The sequence below is a fragment of the Microcebus murinus genome, chromosome 22, assembly GCF_040939455.1.
Source record: "Microcebus murinus isolate Inina chromosome 22, M.murinus_Inina_mat1.0, whole genome shotgun sequence".
Lineage (NCBI taxonomy): Eukaryota > Metazoa > Chordata > Mammalia > Primates > Cheirogaleidae > Microcebus > Microcebus murinus.
Genome location: NC_134125.1, coordinates 24,235,112 through 24,260,294, shown reverse-complemented (window position 1 = coordinate 24,260,294; position 25,183 = coordinate 24,235,112). Strand labels below are relative to the sequence as shown.

The following is a 25,183-nucleotide window of genomic DNA, read 5'->3' as shown; positions in this document are numbered from 1 at the left end:
TGTCACACAGGGCCAGCCCTTCCTCTCCGCCTGGAAGCTCGCCCTCCCCACCTTCACATACCTGCCTCTTTTTCACATCTCTAATCTCCTCAGTTCTGGGAAACGGAAAGGGATGTAGTTTTTAAAGCAATTAATTGTAATATGTTCTTAAATTTTTATCTAGAAATTCTTTAAACTTTGTAGCAGGCTGTTGAATCTAAATTCTGTGATTATACACAAATAAGTTTTCTTTGACTTAAAATAGGAGCAAAAGTCACACGTATACGTTAGACATTCTAGAGGGCAGTTAGACAGTATCTTCCAATGTAAAATGGCATATAGTCACAGAAGCTGAAGTTCTTGTACATAATACTGGCACAAGTGTATAAAAATAGATATACAGAGGCCGGATGTGGTGGCTCACGCCTGTAATCCTAGCACTCTGGAAGGCCGAGGCGGGAGGATCACTCAAAGTCAGGAGTTCAGGAACAGCCTGAGCAAGAGTGAGACCCTGTCTCTGCTAAAAATAGAAAGAAATTAGCCGGACAACTAAAAATATATAGAAAAAATTAGCCGGGCATGGTGGCACATGCCTGTAGTCCTGGCTACTCGGGAGGCTGAGGCAGAAGGATTCCTTGAGCCCAGGAGTTTGAGGTTGCTGTGAGGTAGGCTGATGCCACGGCACTCTAGCCCAGGCAACAGAGCAAGACTCTGTCTCAAAAAAAAAAAAAAGAAAAGAAAAAAAAAGATATATATAGAGTTTTTAATATAGCATTGTTTGAAAAACCTGGATATTGTTTAAAATGCCCATTAAAAGAATTAAGACAATTATGACCCATTAATACAATCATAATTCTATTTCTTGTTATATACTCAAAAGAATTAAAAACTAGGTATTCAGACAAATATAGGTGGTCCCTGACTTACAGTGGTTTGACAGTAAATGAAATATATGTGCTTTAAAAATAAAATGGTGGTGGAATGTCTACACTAAAATGTGCAACTACCTTAAAATGTTAAAACAGGCTGTAATGCAGAAAAAGTTATATCTGCCTCTATATTGATATTTTTTAAAAAGCTGACTATGTTATTTTATAATCAAATATATCTAAATGGCCCATCAGTTCCACTCCTAGTTACATGCTCAAAAGAACTGTAAAACAGGTATTCAGATAAATACAGATGGTCCCTGACTTTCAATGGTTTGACTTAGAATTTTTCAACTTTATGATGGTGTAAAAGCAATATAATATATATATTTGGTATGGTATTCAGTAAATTACATGAGATATTCAACACTTTATTATACCATAGGCTTTATGTTAGATTTTATTCAACTCTAGGCTGATGTAAGTGTTCTGAGCACGTTTAAGGTAGGCTAGGCTATGATATTTAATGGGCCAGGTATATTAAATGCATTTTTGACTTACAGTATTATCAAATTATGGCAGGTTAATTGGGATGTAACCTCACTGTAAATTGAGGAACATCTGTACTTGTACATAATGTTCATAGCAGCACTCTTAGGCAAGAAATGGAAGTGACTCAGGTGTCTGTGCATTGGATGAATGGATAAACAAAATGTGGTATGTCCATTCAATGGAATATTATTCAGCCATAAGAAAGAAATGAAGTACCGATATGTGCTATGACATGGATGAACCTTTATGACATTATGTTAATTGAAAGAAGACAGAACAGACCACATAAGATTCCATTTACATGAAATATGCAGATTAGGTCAAGCCATAGAGATAGAAAGCACATTGGTGATTGCCAAGGACTGGGGGAGGGGTGGAGGGGGAGTGATTGCTTAATAGGTCCTGGGTTACCTTTTGGGTTGATAAAATGATTTGAAACTTGATAGATGTGATGGTTGCACAATATTTTGAATGTACAGAATGCCACTGAACTATATATTTTAAAATGGTTAATTTTATTATGGGAATTTTATCTCAGTAAAAAGAATACATCTAAAGATGTCAATTCTTGGCCGGGCGCTGTGGCTCACGCCTGTAATCCTAGCTCTTGGGAGGCCGAGGCGGGCGGATTGCTCAAGGTCAGGAGTTCAAAACCAGCCTGAGCAAGAGTGAGACCCCGTCTCTACTATAAATAGAAAGAAATTAATTGGCCAACTGATATATATATAAAAAAAAAATTAGCCGGGCATGGTGGCACATGCCTGTAGTCCCAGCTACTCGGGAGGCTGAGGCAGGAGGATCGCTTGAGCCCAGGAGTTTGAGGTTGCTGTGAGCTAGGCTGACGCCACGGCACTCACTCTAGCCTGGACAACAAAGTGAGACTCTGTCTCAAAAAAAAAAAAAAAAAAAAGATGTCAATTCTAAACATCAGTACGTGGCTGCATCAAAGGTCCACAGTGATCTGCTGCTTCTTGCCACATTGCGTAATGTTCCTGAGTTCATTTGTGTATCTTGTTTTTAATTCAGTTCAGCTTCAAATGAATAACCAGAATGTGAGCTATGCCCAAGTATCTCAAAATTAATAAATTAATTAGAAAAAGAATAAACAACTTTTCATCAGTTCAGAGAAGGGAGACTGATATGCAAACAGATATTTACACATGCCTGTATTAAATACAAATCAGGAAATGCATACGGTGTGAAGCAATGAACTCTGCAGGAGGAAAGATGAGCAGGAGTTCATCATTCTTTTGTTTAATACACAGTTTTGGTTTTTTTGTTTGTTTATTTGTTTGTTTGTTTTTGAATCTCTGTTGCCTGGGCTAGAGTGCTGTGGCGTCAGCCTAGCTCACAGCAACCTCAAACTCCCGGGCTCAAGCAATCCTTCTGACTCAGCCTCCAGAGTAGCTGGGACTACAGGCGTGCACCATCACGCCTGACTAATTTTTCTATGTATTTTTAGTTGTCCAGCTAATTTCTTTCTACTTTAAGTAGAGATGGGTCTCACTCTTGCTCAGGCTGGTTTCGAACTCCTGAGCTCAAGCGATCCTCCCACCTTGGCCTCCCAGAGTGCTAGGCTTATAGGCATGAGCCATTACGCCTGGCCTTGGGTTTTTTGGGTTTTTTTTTGTTTATTTGTTTGTTTTGAGATAAGTCTCACTAAGTTGCCCAGTCTGGAGCCTAGGCTCATGCGACCATCCCACCTCAGCCTCCTAAGTAGCTGGGATTCAGGTGTGGAACACCACGCCTAGCCTAATATGCAGTTATTGAACATCCACCGCATGCTAGGTTCTTACCTGATGCAGTTATAGAACTACTTCTCCTGGGTTTTTTTTTTATACTTGGATTTCATTGGTTTATGAAGCATGTTAACCACATCATGTAGTTAAATAACAGAAGTGAACCAGCCTGAGCAAGAGCGAGACCCCGTCTCTACTATAAACAGAAAGAAATTAATTGGCCAACTGATATATATATATATAAAAAATTAGCCGGGCATAGTGGCGCATGCCTGTAGTCCCAGCTACTCGGGAGGCTGAGGCAGAAGGATCACTCGAGCCCAGGAGATTGAGGTTGCTGTGAGCTAGGCTGACGCCACGGCACTCACTCTAGCCTGGACAACAAAGTAAGACTCTGTCTCAAAAAAAAACAACAAAAAAAACCAGAAGTGGAATGACCAGCGAATCCAGGGTTGGAAATAAATGTGACTACTATAGGGAAGCAAGCAGTCCACCTGGTGGGGGGAGAAGCACCTGTACACTGGGGCACGGCTGTGAGTGTGCAGCATAGGTTAGGCATCAGCCGAGACAGTTTCTAGGGCATGGGAGAGTACTGGTTAATCTGATGAATCCTTCAGTGGAGACCAGTTACGAAAGCTTCCATTGTACTATGGTGCATTCATCATTGGCTTGTTTGTTGTTTCTGTAGTACCAAGTCCTGCTGCAGCTACAATTCCTCGAACACCTCTGAGTCCAAGTCCTATGAAAACCCCTCCTGCAGCAGCTGTGTCCCCCATGCAGGTAAGTGGCTGGAACCATGGAAGTTCTGGGGGCCTAGGAATCTGAATAAGTAGACTTCTCCAAAGTCATTTACATGTTTATCGGGTAGGCAAATGACTACTTCATAAGGGTTGTATTTGGGATTTGTTTCCTAAAATACTGTGAATATCTTTAATTGAGATTAATTACATAAATGTAAGTTGTGTTATTCTTCTGGAAAACTCTAATGGTAGTAATAGCTAATAATAGTTGAACACTTACCATGTGCTCTAAACTGTTCCAAATGCTAATAATGTTAACTCATTTAATACTTACAACCCAACGGGGTATTAAGTACTGTTGTTATCCCTGTTTTTCACATGTGGAAACAGTGGCCCAGAAAAGTTAAGTAACTTGCTGAAGTTCAGATAGCTAAGAAGTAGTAGGTTCAAAACATGGGTAGTCTGGCTTCAGAGAATATGCTATTATTAATCACTATACCAAGACATCTCTCTAAGTAGGGTATATAGTTGGCATGTCTCAGCCCTTGCTGCATAGCAAAAGTGGCTTATAATAGGAATGTAATAGCAAAAGTAGCCTATAATAAGAATGTTATTTTTTACATTTTTCAAGGTTGGCTAGATAATCTAGTTCTTTGCTGGCTTTGTTAGGTTCATTCCTGTAGCTATAGTCAGCCAGAGAGGGCTGGGGTCTGGGCTTACAGGATACCTGGGCTCCCTTTTCCAAATGATTTTTCTTCCTGGGCACCTTCACGGTATATCTCCAGTTCCAAGAGCATGAAAATGGAAGTTAGACGTGGGCTTGGAACTCAGACAGTGACACTTCTGTCCCATTTTTTTGGTCCAAGGAAATCACAAGGCCAGCTCAGATTTAGGTGGGAGGACTCCACCTAAAGTGTGAATTCAGAGAACAGTGATTCCTTGGGGGCCATTCTGTTACACAAGGGCGTTCCTGATCCATTATAAATAAGTTTTGGAAGTTGTTCTTCGTTGCCATTGTGTAAGTGCAGACCAGAGGCAGGGCAGGTGGTTGTTACTCTGTGTTTCTCAAGAGACTTTCTCGTTGTGCATTTTATTCAGCCACTTTTGGTAGGTGTGGCTGAGGTGGGGTGTTTCCACAAAGGTGTTAGTAGCCAAAGGAAAAATGGCCTAAAACCCAGTATCCTGTGAGATAAGTCAGCCTCGGCTGCGTCTCTTTCCTGAAATAGGGTTTCAGAGACTCTCAAAGAGTTGAGTTGAGACTTTTGTGTTAGCTAGTGACCATGTGTTTTAGGAGTGAACATCTTTTTTTGTAAAGTTGAGGAGAAAGTGTGCTCCCTCTACATTTGTGATGTTGCAAGTTAGTGGCTTTGTGTTTCTGTGTATGTACAAGACGTTACGTCTTAATGTAAAAGGAAGGGAAAGGGGATTCTATATAACACCTACAGATTTAATGCTTTTTATGTAGTCTCTGTTAATCAGACCTTTTCTGAAAGACTTTGAAGATATAAATAAAAGCAAAATGTAGATGCCAAATATAATAAATTTCAAATAAGATGAAGTTTATATAATGTTGTCAGTTGAAGTTTCATAACATTAACTTTGTAAGGCATCACTTTGTAAATCTTTTTAAATAGGGGGAAAAAAATCTAATTTCTTTTTTTTTTTTCCAATAAAATGTAAAATTTTTATTATTATAAACCAAACATTGGCAGCCACATATAGATGTTTGCTATGGACAAACTAAGACTGTGAGGTCATACTTTAAAATACAACTTCAGAGTTAGTTGCAAAAATTCAATATATTTTCTCAGAATTTGTATAATTTCCTTCAGTTTACAATACATGCTATGTAAAGTTTAATATGATGCTAAATAATGTGCCATTTACCCTAAAAGTAGGTCATAGAAAATTTAATGACTATTAGGATTGAATAATAACAAGGCTTTAACGGCTCGTTTTTCTTATGATTATATAAACAATATAAATCTCGAAAAGGTAATATTGTTAGTTGAGTAGTAAAATCCATAAAAATAATAGTTCTGCCACAGTGCACAGATAATTTCATTCATTTTGTTGCCCTTTACCCTGACCAAGGTTTCAGGTTAGAATTGAAAGATAGGCTGGGGTAGGGTGCACCAGTAGTCCCAGCTACTCAGGAGGCTTAGGCCAGAGGATCACTTTCAGCCCAGGAGTTGGAAGCCAGCCTGAGTGAGCAGCACAGCCAGACTGTGGCTCTGTTTAAAAAAAAAAAAAAAAAAGGAAGACATAGAAAATCTGTACATTCTATATGGAATAGTGAATATACTAAGAAGTAGAGTTTGCAGAAACTAAAAATTTCGTACTCCAACATCATATATGCCTATTAATATGATTTTAATTAACTTAATGTTTGAGATAAGAATCTTAGCTGGGGTTTTGTTGCAGGAATGGTGGGACCACTCAGAGCTGAGGTCTTTCACTGCAACAAGGGAAGTAGTCTTCGGTCCGAAACAGGACAGGGGGTTCGTAGCCCATTTGCTGCAGCCTTGAGGGGGACGACTTGTTAAAGAGGGAGGGCACGTTCATAGTGTGCAGGAGTTTTTTGAAGGCCCTGGGGAAAGCCCCCAGTTTGGCTTCGGCTTTGGTCACTTGCTCCTCCGTCCTGGCCACGCTGTCGCCGATCATCCTCACGAAGGCCTCCAGCTTGTCGATCCTGCCGTAGATCTGCCTCATCTTGGCAGCCTTGGCGTAAATGCGAGGCACGCCCTCACTGCCGACGTGCGGGGAGTCGCCTCGAATCATGTCCAGCATGCCCATGAACTCATCCACTCTGGTGAGCAGGTCTTCGAGGCTGGAGTCCAGGGCCTTGACCTCGGGCCGCGCCCAGGCCCGGGCAGCAAGCAGGCGGCGTATCCCGAGGCAGCGTAGCAGCAGTGGCAGGTCCCGGCCCCTCGCGCGGCAGCCCGGCAAACCCACCCTCCATGGTCCACGGCTGCCCGGGCTGGGCCTCATTTCTATAACTTGAAAAAGCTAATAATTATAAGCTACATTCAGTAGCTTTTTAGTACATGATTAGTTAGTATATTGCTTCTCAAACCTAATTGTATATTAAAATCACGTGGAAGCCGGATCAGTAGTATGCACCTGTAATCCTAGCTACTTGGTAGGCTGAGGCAGGAGGCTTACTGGAGCCCAAAGGTTTGAGACCAGCTGGGGCAACATCGTGAAACACTTTCTCTTTAAAAAACAAAAAAATCACATGGAGAGTTTTAAACACATGAATTCCCAGGCCTCATCCTAGTGAACCAGAATCACTAGGGACTGGGGCTGAACATTGGGATTGTTACTATCTCAAAAATCGCTGGGTGGGAATTCTTCTACTGGCTACAAGGTAGTAAGAGGGGCTGGATTATTCTGCCATTATAAACAACTAGAACACTGGACAAAATCAAGGAAGCATTTATTTTCAGGCATTGTAAAACAAGCAGTACAACACTGTGATTGTGATCCTTGAACAAAAGTTAAGAAATGAGGTAAGTCCTACTGTGTCCCACAGTCTTTTCCTGAGGCACTTTCCAAATGGTGGTACAAAGAGTGTGAACCCACATGGAACAGGGAAGGGAAACCAGTGGGATCTGAGGGGACACAAACCAGTATTCAGGGAAAAAGAGACTGCTAGAATTTATAGGGCAGAATACTGGGAGGGGGTAGCTATGTAGAAAAAGGGGTCCAGAAATCTGATAGGTGTCCCTTTGAATCTTTGCTTGAATGTCAGTCTGTACGTGCATTGAGAGAAACCCCACAGGCCTAGGCAAGCATAAATTCCAAGGAACATTTCCCAGGGATGGGGAGTTATCAGGCAAGCACTTCCCAGTTCACACAGGGCACGGGATCATTTGAGTTCCCAGCAGCCACTGTGGAGAAACCTCTTTGAATAGGTGGGGCATTCAGTAGAGCCCCCTTAAGGACCACACTTTAAAGTGGAACTAAGTAGCCCTAGAGTAAATGCTATTCTAGATACGCCCTAAAAGACCTTAAAAATAAGCTTCACAAGGACCAAGAAGACCCATAAGTAACAGTGGTAGGCAGCCTGCAAAGTGCTTCCCTGGGTCCTCGACTCCTGGGGGTTGTTCCTCATGTAATCTGTTCATGGTGAATGTTGGCTGCACTTCATGATGTGTTTCCAGTGAATAGAATATGACAGAAGTGATGGGATAAGGCTGTCACTTTCAAGATGAGGTTATGAAAAGATCTGCTTCTATTTAAAGTATTCCTCTTGCTATCTCTTAGATCCACACTGGGGGCCCAGTTGCCATGTTGTGAGCCAGCCCATGTAAGTAAGGTTGGAAGCAGATCTCCTGAGGCTTGTGAGCAGCATGTAGATGAGCTTGGAAGTAGATCTTCCTCCAGTTTTCCTTGGGATAACTGCAGCCCTGCTGGCAGCTTGATTGCTTTCCTATGAGAGACTTTGAGCCAAACACACCCAGTGAAGCTTTCTGACCCATAGAAACTATGAGATCATAAATGTTTATTGTTTTATGGCACTAAGTTTTGGGGAAATTTATCTTGTAGCATAGATAACTAATATAGTAGCGTACACAATGTAATAATTCTTAAAGGAATACAGCAAAATACAAGACTCAATAATGAAAAATACACAGTCTGCCATGCAATAACAAAAAATTACTAAACAAGGAGGAGGCAGGAAAATGTGACTTGTAGTCATGAGAAAAATCAGTCAATAGATGCAGACCACCTGGAAAGGATAGAAAGGATGAAATTACTGCACAAGGATATTGATATGCTCTCTGTGCTTAAGTCTGTAAAGGGAAACTTCATACACAGATGAAGAGAGAAATGGAAGATACAAAAAAGGACAGAGGAAAAGATCAGTACATTGGAGGACACAGCAGCAGAACCTATCCATAATGAGGCACAAAGAGAAAAAAAAAGAATGGGGAAAAAATGAACTCAGCCTTTGACTTATGAGATAAAATCAAGTGGTCTTACATACCTGAAATTTGAGTCCAAGAACCAAGCAGCAGGGTAATGGGCAGTGAGAGAGGATATGTTTGAAGAAATGATGGCTGAAATTTATCCAGATGCGATAGAAAGTATACATTCACAGATCCAAGAAATCAGGAACCTAAAGCAAAATAAGCATATACAAACACTCCTCCCAAGCCCCCAGCACAGAACACTGCTGAAAAACCAGTGATGATTAAAAACTCTTCAGGACATTCGGACAAGAATGACCACAGACTTCTAGTTGTAAACTATGCAAGTCAGAAGACAATGGAATGCAATATTTAATGCTGAAAGAAAAACAACTGTTAGCTTATAATTCTGTATCTTCAAAAAAAAGAGTAATATTAAAATACGTTAGGTAAGTAAAAGCTGCGGGAATTCATCATTTGCAGACCACTGCAGGAAATGGATGAAGAGTATGTGGGACTCCTCTATACTATCTTTGCTACTTCCCATGAATCCATGATTATTTCAAAAAGCATTCCTACAAAGAAAAGGCCAGGCCCAGGTGGTTTTACTAGTGAATTTATTTTTTTTCTTTTTTTTATCTTAAAAGTAATGCCTGGTATACTAGTGAATTTAATTAAACCTTTGTAGAAGAAATAATTGCAATCCTGTAAAAGTCTTTCAGAAAACAGAACAGAAAGATGACTTTCTAGTTCATTCTGTGAAGCCAGCATTACCTGTTAGCAAAACCAGACAAATTACAAAAAAAGAAAACTGCTAAGCAGTATTCCTTATGATTATAAATGCAAGCTTAAAAGAATGTATTAGCAAATTGAATCCAGTAATATATGAAAATGATAGTCCACCATTACTAAGTGTGGTGTACCCAGGGATACAGGTTAAAATTTACCTCAACAGAATAAAGGAGGAAAAAACATTAATTTCAGTATCTGTATAAGAAACATTTGACAAAATTTCATACCCATTCATAGTGAAAACTCTTTTTTTTTCTTGAGAAAGAGTTTCACTTTGTTGCCCAGGCTAGAGTGCCATGGCATCAGCCTAGCTTACAGCAACCTCAAACTCCTAAAGCAGTCCCTACTGCCTCAGCTTCCCAAGTAGCTGGGACTACAAGCATGTGCCACCATGCCCAGCTAATTTTTTCTATACATTTTTAGTTGTCCAGCTAATTTCTATTGTTTTTTAATAGAGTCGGGGTCTCACTCTTGCTCAGGCTGGTCTGGAACTCCTGAGCTCAAATGATCCTCCCGCCTCAGCCTCCTGGAGTGCTAGGATTACAGGTGTGAGCCTCCACGCCAAGCTCATGGTGAAAACTCTTCAGCAAACTAGAAATAGAAAGGAATTTCCTCAATCTTATAAAGGGAATCTGGGGAAGGTCTGAGGCTAACATCATGCCTCATAGAGAGGCTGCATGTATTCTCTCTAGGATTAGGAACAAGAAGGGTAGGGTATCCACTCTTACCACTTCTTTTCTTCAACATTTTGCTGGAGCTCTTGCCCTAGGAAGTAAGCAAAAAAAGAAAAGAAAAAGAAAGAAAGAAAGAATACAGATCAGAAAGAAAGAAGTAAAACTGTCATTATTTGCAGGGGACATGATCATTTATGTAGAAAATCCAAAGGAATCCACAAAAAAAACTTCTTGATTGAGCAGTGTTACAAGATACAAGGTCATTATACAAAAATAATTTGTTTTTCTATATATTAGCGTGAACAATTGGAAATAGAAATACTTAGCAATAAATTTAGGGAAATACATACAAAAATGTGTATAACAAAAACTATAAAAATGCTGAGAGATATTAAAAAAGTAATAAATGGAAAGAAATATCATATTTATGGATTTGAAAATTTAATGTTGTGAATATCTTGCAGATCTCCTTTAAATTAATCTATAGATTCAATATAATCCCGGTTAAAATCCTAGTGCTCTTTGGGTAGAAATTGACAAGACAGATTTATATGGAAATGCAAAGGGCCCGGAATATCCAAAGCATCTGGGAGGAAGAAAAGAACTTGGAGAACTTGTGCTACCTGACTTCAACACTTATTATAAAGTTAGAATGATGGAGACAGTGTGGTGCTGACATATATTTCAATGTAGACATTAGGCCAGTGGAATAGAGAAGAGAGCTCAGAAGTAGGTCAATTGATTTTCAATGGACATGCCAAAGTGATCCAATGGTGAAGGGGTAGTATTTTCAAGAAAGGTTTCTGAGACAACTAGATAACCAAATAAAAAAAAAAAAAAGCTCAATCATTAATTACCTTGTGGCATACACAAAAATTGAAATTGACTGTAGGCCTAAATGTAAAAGCTAAATCTGTAAAAATGTATCTATTTATTTATTTAGCCTCTGCCTCAAAAGTAGCTAGGAGTACAGATGTATGCCACTACGCCTGGCTAACTTTTTAAAAAAATTTTTGTAGACTGGGGATGGTGGCTCATACCTGTAATCCCAGCACTCTGGGAGGCCAAGGCAGGAGAATTGCTTGAGGTCAGGAGTTTAAGACTAGTCTGAGCAAGACCCTGTCTCTACTAAAATTAGAAAAATTAAGCCGGGTGTCATGGCATACACGTCTAGTTCAGCTACTCAGGAGGTTGAGGCAGGAGGATCACTTGAGCCCAGAAGTTTGAAGTTGCAGTGAGATATGATGACTTGGGGTGACAGAGTGAGACTCTGTCTCAAAAACAAAATTTTTTTTTTTTTTTATAGACAAAGATCTTGCTATGTTGCCTAGGATGGTCTTGAACTCCTGACCTCAACTAACCCTCCTACCTAGCCTCCCAAAGTGCTGGGATTACAGGTGTGAGCCATCATGCCTGGCCTATAAAACTTTTAATGAGAACATGAGAGAAAATCTTTATGACCATTGAGAATGCAAAGATTTATTATTTAGGATATAAAAAAGCGTGGACCATAAAAGCAAATTGATAAATTTGGCATCAAAATTTAAAACTTCTCTGAAAGACATTAAGTAAATGCAGAGTCAAACTATAGATTGGATAGAATGTATTCACAAGACATTTATCAGACAAAAGACTTGCATCATATCTCAGTAAGAGAATGACAGGCAACCCAATAAATGATGGGCAAAAGATTTGAAAAGACCCTTCCTAAGAGAAGATACATTTATTTATTTATACATACATACATACATACATACATACATACATACATACATACATACGGAGTCTTGCTCCGACACCCAGCCTGGAGTGCTGTGACCTCAGCCTAGCTTATAGCAACTTCAAAACTCTGGGCTCAAGTGATCCTATTGCCTCAGCCTCACGAGTAGCTGGGACTACAGGCATGCGTCACTGTGCCCGGCTAATTTTTCTGTATTTAGTAGAGACGGGGCTTCACTCTTGCTCAGGCTGATCTTGAACTGCTGAGCTCAACAATCCTTCCGCCTTGGCCTCCTAGAGTGCTAGGATCACAGGCATGAGCCACCACACCTGGCCATCAGGAGAAGATATATAAATGGCCAGTAGGCATGTGAAAAGATGCTCGACATCATTAGTCATCAGGGAAATGGAAATTGAATCCACACTGAGATCCCACTCGGTATCCTTTAGAATGGCCCAAATTTAAAAGGCTCGTGCTACAAAGTGTGGCAAGGATATGGAGCGGCTGGAGCCCTCACACATTTCTGCTGGGTGTATGAAATGAGTGGTTAGCAGTTAGCAGATCAGACAGCCTGGGGGAAAGCCAAGGGGATGAAGCATGGTGCGCAGCATGGTGCGTGTGGTAGTAAGGACAGAATTGGTGTATCCGAGCATATGGAGGGGTGGCAGGAGATGAAGCCAGAGGCCCAAGGGGTTCTGAGTGTTTGTGGTGGGTATGTATGGGTGCTTGTATGTGCAGAAGTCTGGAGATGAGGAGCCAGTGACAGAGCTGTTGCGTGGTGCTGGATTGAGATGCTGGATGCATTAGGGCAGCTGTAGTAATGGAGTTAGTGGGCAGGTGAACAGATTCAAGATCTTTGAGGAGCCAGGACAGGAATGGCCAGTATGACTACAGTAGGGGCAAGTCTGTATTTCATTTGGGAACATGTTTTCATATTTAGTGAATTGGTATGTGATATTTTAAGGATTCTCTTGAAACAAAATAATGAAACTTACATTCTGAATACCAGTGGTTACCCAGGGTTGGCGATGTGGGGTCAGGGCAGGGGAGGTGGGTGTGGCTGTTTGGCCACAAGAGGGACCCCGTGGTGATGGAAATGTTCTCTGTCTTGACTATGTCAGTGTTCCTATCCTGGATTTGATAGTCTACTACTGATTTGTAAGATTTTACCATTGGGAAAACCGAGTCAAGAGGACATAGAATCTCTCAGTGCTGCTACTTACAACTGCATGTGAATCTACAATTATAATAAGTTTAAGTTTTTAGAAAGTATATCGATCTTATTACATGCCTGCAGAGAGAGAACGAGAGCATGTGCAATGTGTGTATATGTGTGTCACAGCCTTACGATAGCAGTATGGAAGGAATTAATGCAAATTTATAATTAAATATTCACTCAGTGCAATATTTACCTTCTTTGTGAGACCCAGCACTAGATTTAACCTAACTTTAATACTGTTTATCTTTTGATTTCAGAGACATTCATTAAGTGGACCAATCTCAACATCCAAACCCCTGACAGCCCTGTCAGATAAGAGACCAAACTATGGGGAAATCCCTGTTCAAGGTATGTATGTAACAGCATTTTACCTCTTTTGTCAACTTTTGAATTGTTCTGGCTTCTTGGCAAACTAAATTGTTATTTTGTTTGCTTTTGATATTATTTCAGTCAGTCTGGTATACCTTTTTATCAGAAGTTTACTAATAATATGTCTAAATTACAAGTGGGAAAATTAGTTATTAATAAATGCATCTTTCGTGACAACTCTCATGACATTATAATAGGTCATAGAGCGTGCACACCATTGCTAGGTACTGCTTTCACAGTTCCTCTTGGCATAAGTATTATTGTCATCCCCAGTTTACAGATACCAAGAATGAGGCTTCAAGGATTTGAATAACCCAAGTAAACATGGTTAATGAACAAAGGTCCTGGCAGCCTGACTCCACAGCCCATTCTTTGCATCTGTGTGCTGTGTGTTGTTGTCATAAGAGGGAGCTGAGACTCTGGAGGATAAGGCCCAGCAACTCCTTGGAGCCCTTGGGGGAGGGACTTGCTGGTTGTCACACAGCTGTTTGTGGTAGAGCTGACACCAGAGCCCAGTCTCCTGCCTTTCGAGGTCTGGTCAGAGCAGGGCGAGGTTTGCCAGGGAAAATCAGCACCAACAGTGTTCCTCAAACTAACCTGAGTTGCTTGTTAAAGTATGGAATCCTGGCCCTTCCCTCAGGTGTACTGACATGGACTGTCTAGGAAAGGGAGTTTAGAAGTTCCATTTTCACAGGCTTCCCAAGTAATTCTTAGGAATGGGCAAATTTGGGAAATTGGGCAAAGGTTACCACCTAATTATTTCCATTACCTTGGTATTTGTGAGTGGGAAATGGGTGTGGGAGGCCTATGGGCCAAGGTTATAGAAGACTGAATGCATTAAGAGTCTGTTCCTGAGCAGAGAACAGAACTTTGACCCCTGCTAATGGCATTGGTGGTGCCTGAGGGTAGGCTTATACAACCCAGCTCCGCCCAGACTCATTGCCAGACCAGCCCTCACTGAGGGGGAGAAAAGGACACACCTGGAAGTCCCAGGGCCCCACCCACCACCTGAGGCACTAGAGTGCCTCTATAGAGGAGCAAAAGCTGGCTACAGGACACAAAAACAACAACGTAGACTGTTCCTCCAAGCAAGCTCCACCTACTGACAGGGAGGACATTCTGCACACCCTTTTCACAGCACCTACTGACTCATCATACAGGGTGAGGTCGAATCTCACCCACAAACACCACCTACAAGGCATGTCAATACCCAAATGAAAACCTAAAGGAAAGAAGCAACAACTGATCAACATGGGAAGAAATCAGTGAAGGAACTCTGGAAATATGAAGAACCTAACGGAAACCACACTCCTAAAGAGGCGCACCAGCCCCCTAGAAACAGACACCAACCAAAATCAGGCAACCAAAATGACAGAAGAGGAATTTTGAATGTTGATAATCAGAAAATTCAATGACCTGCACGAACAACTGGATAACCAACACAAAGAAACCACAAAAAGCCTTCAGGACCTGGAACAAAAGTTCACTAAAGAAATTGATACAATGAAGAAAAGTTTAACCGAACTCCTGGATTGATTAAAGATTGATTAAGAATCAATTCAGGGAACTACACAGTGGAAAGCCTGAAGAACAGGGTAGATCAAACAGAATAAAGAATCTCAGAGATTGAAGATAACACCTTCCAATTAAATAAATCAGTCACAGATATGGAGCAGAGAAACAAGAGAAAAGAGCAAAGCCTACAAGAGATGTGGGATTATGTGAAGAAACCTAATGTGAGGGTCATAGGGTTACCAGAAGGGGAAGAAGAAAACACTCAAGGGTTGGACAAGCTATCTGAAGATATAATAGAGGAAAATTTCAAAGGCCTTGCTCAAAATCTCGATATACAAGTTCAAGAAGCTCAGAGGACCCCTGGGAGATTCAATGCAAACAGGAAGACGTCACGACATGCAGTCATCACACTGACCAAAATATCAATTAAAGAGGCCCTTCTAAGAGCTGTAAGACGAAAGAAGCAAGTAACATACAAGGGAAAGCCAATTTGAATAACATCAGACTTCTCTACTGAGACTTTACAAGCAAGGAGAGACTGGGGCCCCATTCTCACTCTCCTGAAACGAAACAATGCCCAGCCTAGAATCTTATTCCCTGCAAAACTAAGTTTTGTATATGAAGGAGAAATGAAGACATTCTCAGATGAGCAAAAACTGAGGGAATTCACCAAGACAAGACCAGCCCTTCAAGAAGTACTCAAAACAGTGTTACCCACGGATCAGCACAATAAACACTCAGGAATGTAAATCTACTCAAAGCTAAAAATAAAAGTGTAGACACTATAATGGCTCAAGAGAGAAAACAAAGCAACAAAGTTCAACCCAACATAATGAACAGAAATCTTCCCCACCTATCAGTTATCTCAATAAATGTGAATGGCTTGAACTCCCCACTCAAGAGACATAGGCTGGCCGAATGGATAAAAAAAAACACAAGCCAAGTATCTGCTGCCTTCGGGAAACACATCTAACCTGTAAGGATGCAATTAGACTAAAGATAAAGGAGTGGAGAACAATATTTCAAGCAAACGGAAGCCAAAACAAAGCTGGTGTGGCGATGCTGATTACAGATAACTTAGTTTTTAAATCAACAAAAGTAATAAAAGACAAAGAAGGTTACTATATAATGGTGAAGGGTACAGTTCAACAAGAAAACATAACAATTCTATATATATATGCACCCAACCTTGGTGCACCCAGATTCATAAATCAAACTCTACTGGATCTAAACAAATGGATAAACAACAACACCATAATAGTTGGAGACTTTAACACCCCACTGACAGCACAGGACAGAAAACAAAGAAATAATGGACTTAAACAGAACCCCAGAACAAATGGGCCTGACTGACATTTATAGGACATTCTACCCTTAAGCCGCTGAATATACGTTCTCCTTATCAGCTCATGGGTCATTCTCTAAGGTTGACCATATCCTAGGACACAAAGCATGTCCTAAACAATTTTAAAAAATAGAAATTTTAACATGTATCTTTTCAGACCACAATGGAATAAATGTTGAAATCAATCCTAACAGTAGTCCTCATTTCTACACAAAGTCATGGAAACTAAAAACCTTCTGCTGAGTAATCACTTCATAAATGAGGAAATCAAGATGGAAATCAAAAGATTCTTTGAACTAAACAACAAAGGTGACAAAAGTTACCAAAACCTGTGGGACACTGGTAAAGCAGTCCTGAGAAGAAAGTTTATTTCCATAAATGCCAAAAGTCAAAAAGATAACAAATAGACAACCTAGTGAATCGACTCAAAGTGTTGGAAAAAGAAGAACAGACCAACCCCAAACCCAGCAGAAGAAGTAAAATCATTAAGATGAAATCAGAACTAAACAAAATTGATAACAGAGAAACTATACGGAAGATTAATAAAACAAAACGTTGGTTCTTTGAAAAAATAAACAAAATTGATACACCATTGGCTAGACTAACAAAAAGCAGAAAAGAAAGATCTCTAATAAGCTCCATCAGGAACAATAAAGGAGAAATTTTACAACTGATGCCACAGAGATACAAGATATAATTTATGAATACTACAAAAACCTCTGTGCACACAAACTGGAAAATGTGGAGGAAATGGATAATTTCTCAGAAACACACAGCCTCCCTAGGCTCAACCAGGATGAAATAGAATTCCTGAACAGACCAATATCTAGTACTTAAATCGAAATAGCAATAAAAAACCTTCCTAAAAAGAAAAGTCCTGGACCAGATGGTTTCACACCCGAATTTTACCACACCTACAAAGAAGAACTGGTGCCTATCTTACAGAAATTATTCCACAACATTGAGAAGGATGGAATCCTCCCCAACACATTTTATGAAGCAAACATAACCCTGATACCAAAACCAGTTAAGGATGCAACAAAAAAAGAAAACTATGGACCAATATCCCTTAGATGCAAAAATTCTCAACAAAATTCTAGCCAGTCGAGTCCAGGTGCTTGTCAAGAAAATAATTCATCACAACCAAGTGGGCTTTATCCCAAGAATGCAGGGATGGTTCAACATATGCAAATCTATAAATGTAATTCACCATATAAACAGAAGCAAAAACAAAGACCATATGATCCTCTCAATAGACGCAGAGAGGCTGGGCGTGGTGGCTTACACATGTAATCCTAGCACTCTGGGAGGCTGAGGCGGGTGAATTGCTTGAGGTCAGGAGTTCAAAACCAGCCTGAGCGAGACCTCGTCTCTACTAAAAATAGAAAGAAATTAATTGACCAACTAAAAATATACATACAAAAAATTAGCCGGGCATGGTGGCGCATGCCTGTAGTCCCAGCTACTCGGGAGGCTGAGGCAGTAGGATCACTTGAGCCCAGGAGATTGAGGTTGCTGTGAGCTAGGCTGATGCCACGGTACTCACTGTAGCCTGGGCAACAAAGTGAGACTCTGTCTCTAAAAAAAAAAAACAAAAAACAGACACCAAGAAAGCATTTGACAAAATTCAACATCCTTTTATCATAAGAACAAAATAGGCATAGGCATAGACGGGGCTTACCTAAAAATGATACAAGCCATATATGACAAACCCATAGCCAGTATCATACTGAATAGGGAAAAATTGAAAGCATTCCCACTTAGAACTGGAACAAGACAAGGTTGTCCACTGTCTCCACTCCTGTTCAACATAGTGCTGGAAGTCTTCACTACAGCAATCAGACAAGAGAGCGGAATTAAGGGCGTCCAAATGGGAGCAGAAGAGATCAAATTCTCACTCTTTGCTGATGACATGATGTTATACTTAGAAAGCCCCAAGGATTCAACCAAGAGACTCTTTGATCTGATAAATGAATTTGGTAAAGTCTCAGGATACAAAATCAATACACAGAAATCAGAGGCATTCATATATGCCAACAACAGTAAAAATGAGAATGAAATCAAAGACTCAATTCCCTTCAAAATAGCAACAAAGAAAATAAAGTACCTTGGAATATATTTAACTAAGGAGGTAAAAGACCTCTACAGGGAGAACTATGAAACATTGAAGAAGGAAATAGCAGAGGACATAAACAGACGGAAGAATATACCATGCTCATGGGTCGGCAGAATCAACATTGTTAAAATGTCTATACTGGCCAGGTGTGGTGGCTCACGCCTGTAATCCTTGCACTCTGGGAGGCTGAGGCGGGTGGATTGCTCAAGGTCAGGAGTTCAAAACTAGCCTGAGCAAGACTCCGGCTCTACTATAAATAGAAAGAAATTAATTGGCCAACTAATATATATAGAAAAAATGAGCCAGGCATGGTGGCGCATGCCTGTATTCCCAGCCACTTGGAGGCTGAGGCGGTAGGATCACTTGACCCCAGGACATTGAGGTTGCTGTGAGCTAGGCTGATGCCACGGCACTCACTCTAGCCTGGGCAGCAAAGCGAGACTCTGTCTCAAAAAAAAAAAAAAAAAAAAATGTCTATCCTACCCAAAGTGACCTACAGAGTCAATGCAATCCCTATCAAAATACCATCATCATTTTTCACAGATATAGGAAAAATAATTTTACGCTTCATATGGAACCAGAGAAGACCCTGTATAGCAAAATCAATCCTAGGCAATAAAAACAAAATAGGAGGTATCAATTTACCAAACGTCAAACTACACTATAGGGCTATAGTAATTAAAACAGCTTTTTACTGGCAGAAGAACAGGGACATTGACCAGTGGAACAGACCAGAGAACCCAGATATAAAACCATCCTCATATAGCCAACTAATTTTCGACAAAGCAGATAAAAACATACACTGGGGAAAAGAATCCTTATTCAATAAATGGTGCTGGGAAACCTGGATAGCCACATGTAGAAGACTGAGACAAGACCCACACCTTTCACCTCTCACAAAAATCAACTCACACTGGGTAACAGACTTGAACCTTAGGTGTGAAACGATTAGAATTCTAGAGGAAAGTATTGGAAATACTCTTCTAGACTTTGGCCTAGGCAAAGAACTTATGAAGAAGACCCCAAAGGCAATCACAACAGCAACGCAAATAAACAAATGGGACCTGATCAAATTAAAAAGCTTCTGCACAGCCAAAGAAACTTTTAAGAGAGCAAACAGACAACCCACAGAATGGGAAAAAATTTTGCAAGCTACACATCTGATAAAGGGCTGATAACTAGAATCTATTTAGAACTCAGGAAATTCAGCAAGAAAAAAATCAAACAACCCTATCAAAAAATGGGCAAAGGATATGAACAGAAACTTCTCAAAAGAAGACAGAATAATGGCCAACAAACATATGAAAAAATGTTCAACATCTCTAATCATCAGGGAAATGCAAATCAAAACCACAGTGAGATATCACTTAACTCCAGTAAGAATAGCCTTTATCAAAAAGTCCCCTCGGCCGGGCGCGGTGGCTCACGCCTGTAATCCTAGCACTCTGGGAGGCCGAGGCGGGCGGATTGCTCAAGGTCAGGAGTTCAAAACCAGCCTGAGCGAGACCCCGTCTCTACCATAAAAATAGAAAGAAATTAATTGGCCAACTAATATATATATATAAAAATCAGCCGGGCATGGTGGCTTGTGCCTGTAGTCCCAGCTACTCGGGAGGCTGAGGCAGGAGGATCGCTTGAGCCCAGGAGTTTGAGGTTGCTGTGAGCTAGGCTGACGCCACGGCACTCACTCTAGCCTAGGCAAGAAAGCGAGACTCTGTCTCAAAAAAAAAAAAAAAAAAAAGTCCCCAAACAACAAATGCTGGCGTAGATGCAGAGAGAGAGAGGACCACTCCTACACTGCTGGTGGGACTGCAAACTAGTTCATCCTCGGTGGAAAGCAATATGGAGATACCTCAAAGAGGTACAAGTAGATCTATCATTTGATCTAGGAATTTCACTACTGCGCATCTACCCAAAAGATGAAAAGTCACTTTATGAAAAAGATACCTGCACTCGAATGTTTATAGCAGCACAATTCACAATTGCAAAGCTATGGAAACAACCCAAGTGCCCATCAATTCATGAGTGGCTTAATAAAATGTGGTATGATTATACCATGGAATACTACTCAGCTTTAAGAAACAATGGTGATATAGCACCTCTTGTATATTCCTGGATAGAGCTGGAACCCATTCTACTAAGTGAAGTATCTCAAGAATGGAAAAACAAGCACCACATGTACTCACCAGCAAATTGGTATTACCAGATGAACACCTAAGTGGACATATAGGAGTAACATTTATTGGGTGTCGGGAGGGTGGGAGGGGGAGGAGGGGATGGGTATATACAACCACAATGAGTAAGATGTGCAATGTTTGGGGGATGGACACGCTTGAAGCTCTTACTTGAGAGGGGAGGAGGACATGGGCAGTATATGTAATCTTAACACTTGTACCCCCATAATAAGCTTAAAAAAAAAAAAAAAAAAAAGAATCTGTTCCTGGCCAGGCGCGGTGGCTCACGCCTGTAATCCTAGCACTCTGGAAGGCTGAGACGGGAGGATTGCTCGAGGTCAGGAGTTCGAGACAAGCCTGAGCAAGAGCGAGACCGCATCTCTATCAAAAAAAAAAAAGAAATAGAAATAAATTTCCTGGACAACTAAAAATATATAGAAAAAATTAGCTGGGCATGGTGGCGCATGCCTGTAGTCCCAGCTACTTCAGAGGCTGAGGCAGGAGGATTGCTTGAGCCTCAGGAGTTTGAGGTTGCTGTGAGCTAGGCTGATGCCACGGTACTGTAGCCTGGGCAACAGAGCCAGACTCTGTCTTAAAAAAAAAAAGAGAGAGAAAGAACCTGTTCCTGGCGCTCGCATTTTAGGGGAATGGGGCGCGTTTGCCAGTCTGCGTTCATGCTGGTCTGTCCTCCGCTGCAGTCTGTTGTCAGGACTGAATTGGCCTGGCTGGGACATTTGCAAATGCAGGAGAGAGGGAGACACACTGAGGTGAACTTGCTGATACTGTGGTCTTTTACATTAGAGGGAGGAACCACTTACAAACTGAGAACAGCCAAATGATTTGTGGCCATAAAAAGCCACTGTGATTTTCCAAACTGCGATAAGAGAGCAGGAGGTTTTCCAAGCTCTCTCTTGAGCTGCTTTTCTTTCTTTTTTTTTTTTTTTTTTTACTAAGTATACATTTCTATGCTTTTCTTTCTTGATTGTCTCTTTTACCTTGGCATGAATCAGAAAACAGTCTAGAGTTTTCATTTAAAAAGTTTGAATGGCTTCATTACTAAATTTTTGAAAGTTGCTGCCCCTTGTTCTACTTACACTTAAATAAGAGAATCTGTTGTTTTTTCCAGTTAAGTATTTTATAATAGGTATGGTTTGGTTTATTAATGTATTTTAGCATCATGCCTGGATGTCAGTTGCAGGAAGTGTTTCAGACCAGAGAAATATTAACTCTAAATGAACTAATCTCTTGTTTGTATTATTGGCCGTTGGATTAAATGGCTGGGGTCATGACTGGTGCCACCTCAGTGAATCTTTGTAGATGGCCTGTAAATTAGCATTTGTGGCCTAAGCAGAAGAGCATAGATCTGCTACCCAGGTCTGTGGATACAGGTAGTTGAGGTCTTTACTGTCCCTGCTGGCACAGTGACTTTATGAGGTCCAGGATGCTGAGCACATACCTCAGCTGGCTAGTGTGAATGGGAGCTAGGATTGTCCCAGCATCAGGTGTGACATCGTCACCATGTCTCTCACTCGACATGCCCTTCTCTCAGGAAGTTGGTTGTCCAAGTGTAGTCACATTCTGTAAGAAAATTCACACCATTGTTATCTGTCTAAATTGTATTACTTGAGGCTAGAGATGTAAAATTCCTTTTTAAAATTTGAGCATTTTTAAAAATCAATTTATGTTAAGGGTACATACCACAAATGTGATACAAAGTTAGGAGGTTTGGGTAGAAAGTCAAACCTGTGTTACAGATTATCATCTCTTCACTTTCAAATTTAAAAGAAAAAAAGAAAAAGCTTTCTGTTTAAAACATTTCACAGGAATTTTCTTTTTATTCAAAGGGTAGATCTAATTCAATTTTGCCTCAATGCTAGATCCAGCCCTACCCACAAAATTCCCAGGATAAACAGATAGAAATCCTGCCCTCCTGTGCTTTATAGTCTAATGATGTCTGTTATATAACTTCTAAGGGTTTCCCCCATCTTTTTTCTTTCCTTCCCTTTGATTCTTGGTATTTGTCTTGATAAAAACCAGTGCATCTAGGCTTCTAGTTTTTCCCAACATATTATGATGAAAATTTTAAGACATAAAAGTTGAAAAATTGTACAGTGAATATTCATATACTTACCAGCTAGATTCTGCAGCATTTTGCTATATTTGGTTTTCACAAAGCAAGTTGTCATTAGTACACTTCCACATGCATATCAGTATTTGTTTAAGGTGTTCTCTCTGTCAACTCTTTTGAATTAAGTTTAGAGTTACAAAAATATTAGGATGCCCTTAATACCCTTCACACAGCTTCCCTTATGTGAACATCCTGCATAACTATAGAGCAAAGACCAAAAGTAAGAAATTAATATCAGTAAAATATTATTAACTAACCTACAGAATTTATTTGGATTTTACCAGTTTATCCACTAATGTGCTTTTTCTTTTCCAGGATCAAATCCAAGATCCCAGTTGCCATTTAATTGTCTCATCTATTTGTCTTCACCAGTCTGCAACTATTTCTCACTCTTTCCTGTCTTCCATGACCTTGACACTTTTAAAGAATACTGGTCAGTTATTTTGCTCTCTCAGGACAGGCTTGTCTGATACTTTCTCCCAGTTAGGTTGAGATGGTTTTAATGGGAAGGGTGCTGCAGAAGTGTGGTGCCTTCTCGGGGCATCATAGCAGGGACATGATGATGGTGTCTTATTACTAGTGATGTTAAATTAACCTTGATCACTGGTTGAAGTAGTTGTCTGCTATAGTAATTAGTAAATATCATTCGTGCTTCAACTTTTCTCTCATGGATTTTAACATTTATTTATGCATTTTGCCCTCAACAGTTATTACTTTGAGTTTCAGTGGTGATTTCCTCATTCTGCCTGTAAGGAATTATTTGTCTGTATTATTATATTTATACCTTTTATTCACATTAGTGTAGACACATGAACATTTATTTTATTCTTTGGGTTATAATCTTTTTTTTTTTTTGAGACAGAGTCTTGCTTTGTTGCCCAGGCTAGAGTGAGTGCCATGGCATCAGCCTCGCTCACAGCAACCTCAAACTCTTGGGCTCAAGCAATCCTTCTGCCTCAGCCTCCCGAGTAGCTGGGACTACAGGCATGCGCCACCATGCCCGGCTAATTTTGTCTATATATATTAGTTGGCCAATTAATTTCTTTCTATTTATAGTAGAGATGGGGTCTTGCTCTTGCTCAGGCTGGTTTTTTTTTTTTTTTTGAGACAGAGTCTCACTTTGTTGTCCAGGCTAGAGTGAGTGCCGTGGCGTCAGCCTAGCTCACAGCAACCTTAATCTCCTGGGCTTGAGTGATCCTTCTGCCTCAGCCTCCCGAGTAGCTGGGACTACAGGCATGCGCCACCATGCCCGGCTAATTTTTTTATATATATATCAGTTGGCCAATTAATTTCTTTCTATTTATAGTAGAGACGGGGTCTCGCTCTTGCTCAGGCTGGTTTTGAACTCCTGACCTTGAGCAATCCTCCCGCCTCGGCCTCCCAAGAGCTAGGATTACAGGCGTGAGCCACAGCGCCCGGCCTCAGGCTGGTTTTGAACTCCTGACCTGGAGCAGTCCTCCTGCCTCGGCCTCCTAGAGTGCTATGATTACAGGAGTGAGCCACTGGGCCCGGCCTATAATCTATTTTTGTTTATTTTGTTGTCAAGTTATTTCAGCAGTGGCCATGGGAGCTCTTTTAAATCGCCTCCTTGCTCTCTCAGTGCATCTTTCCTCCACCCCATAAAGCACTTTCTTATTGTCTGGCACCACAAGATGCTCCACATTCATCATGGATTTTTTCTACACTAGCCCTGGAATCAACTGTTTGTTGCTTTTATTAGAGAATAGTATTTAGAAACCAAGCTTTGAGTGCTAGATGTGCCTGTTGCTACTGGGGTTTCACTGCCTTTAGTCCCTCTCTGGACAGAGCTGGGAACGTTGCATGTATGTGTCCCAGCACGCATCCATCTGTCCTTCCATCCCTCTGCCTAAAACCATGAGTTTGTACTGGCACCTCTGACTCCAAGCCATCACCAAAGGGTTCATTCTAGCCTTTTCCCTTTCCTTATTTGTAACTTCTTTCTCTTGGTGGTTAGAAACCTGGCTCTTGTTATCTATAATAGATTTACTTATTTGTTCAACCTTAATATAACATATACAGTAATTGCATAATTGCTAAACCATACCCCTGTGAGAAGCAAATTTACCAGCTAGAGTACAGTGTTTATGTACGGTTTTTAAAATCTTTAACCTTGTAGTATCCAGTCAAAACACTTCTTTTCCCCAAGGTTACTTCAGTAGGCTCCTTTCCCCCACACCCTTCAGTGTGGTTATGTCATACTTTTGTAATAGTTAGATTAGTTGGTCACAGTCTGTATTCCATTTTCTCTCCCCCACTCTATTCCAGTTGATTTTTAAAAAAAAATTTACATACAGGAAAATTTTACTCTCAGGTAT

At 40.6% G+C, this 25,183-nt stretch overlaps 1 protein-coding gene and 1 pseudogene across 2 annotated transcripts in view; one reads left to right on the top strand and one right to left on the bottom strand.

The window, feature by feature from the left end:
* Positions 1 to 25,183, top strand: part of SPECC1L (sperm antigen with calponin homology and coiled-coil domains 1 like) — a 170,098-nt gene that overhangs the window by 86,762 nt on the left and 58,153 nt on the right. For both annotated transcript variants that reach the window (XM_012749269.2, XM_012749270.3), the window contains exons 9-10: positions 3,828 to 3,919; positions 13,458 to 13,548. In XM_012749269.2, the coding sequence (XP_012604723.1) occupies positions 3,828 to 3,919; positions 13,458 to 13,548 (183 nt within the window). The remainder of the gene's footprint in view (positions 1 to 3,827; positions 3,920 to 13,457; positions 13,549 to 25,183) is intronic.
* LOC105862762 (biogenesis of lysosome-related organelles complex 1 subunit 4-like) lies at positions 6,319 to 6,870 on the bottom strand (annotated as a pseudogene).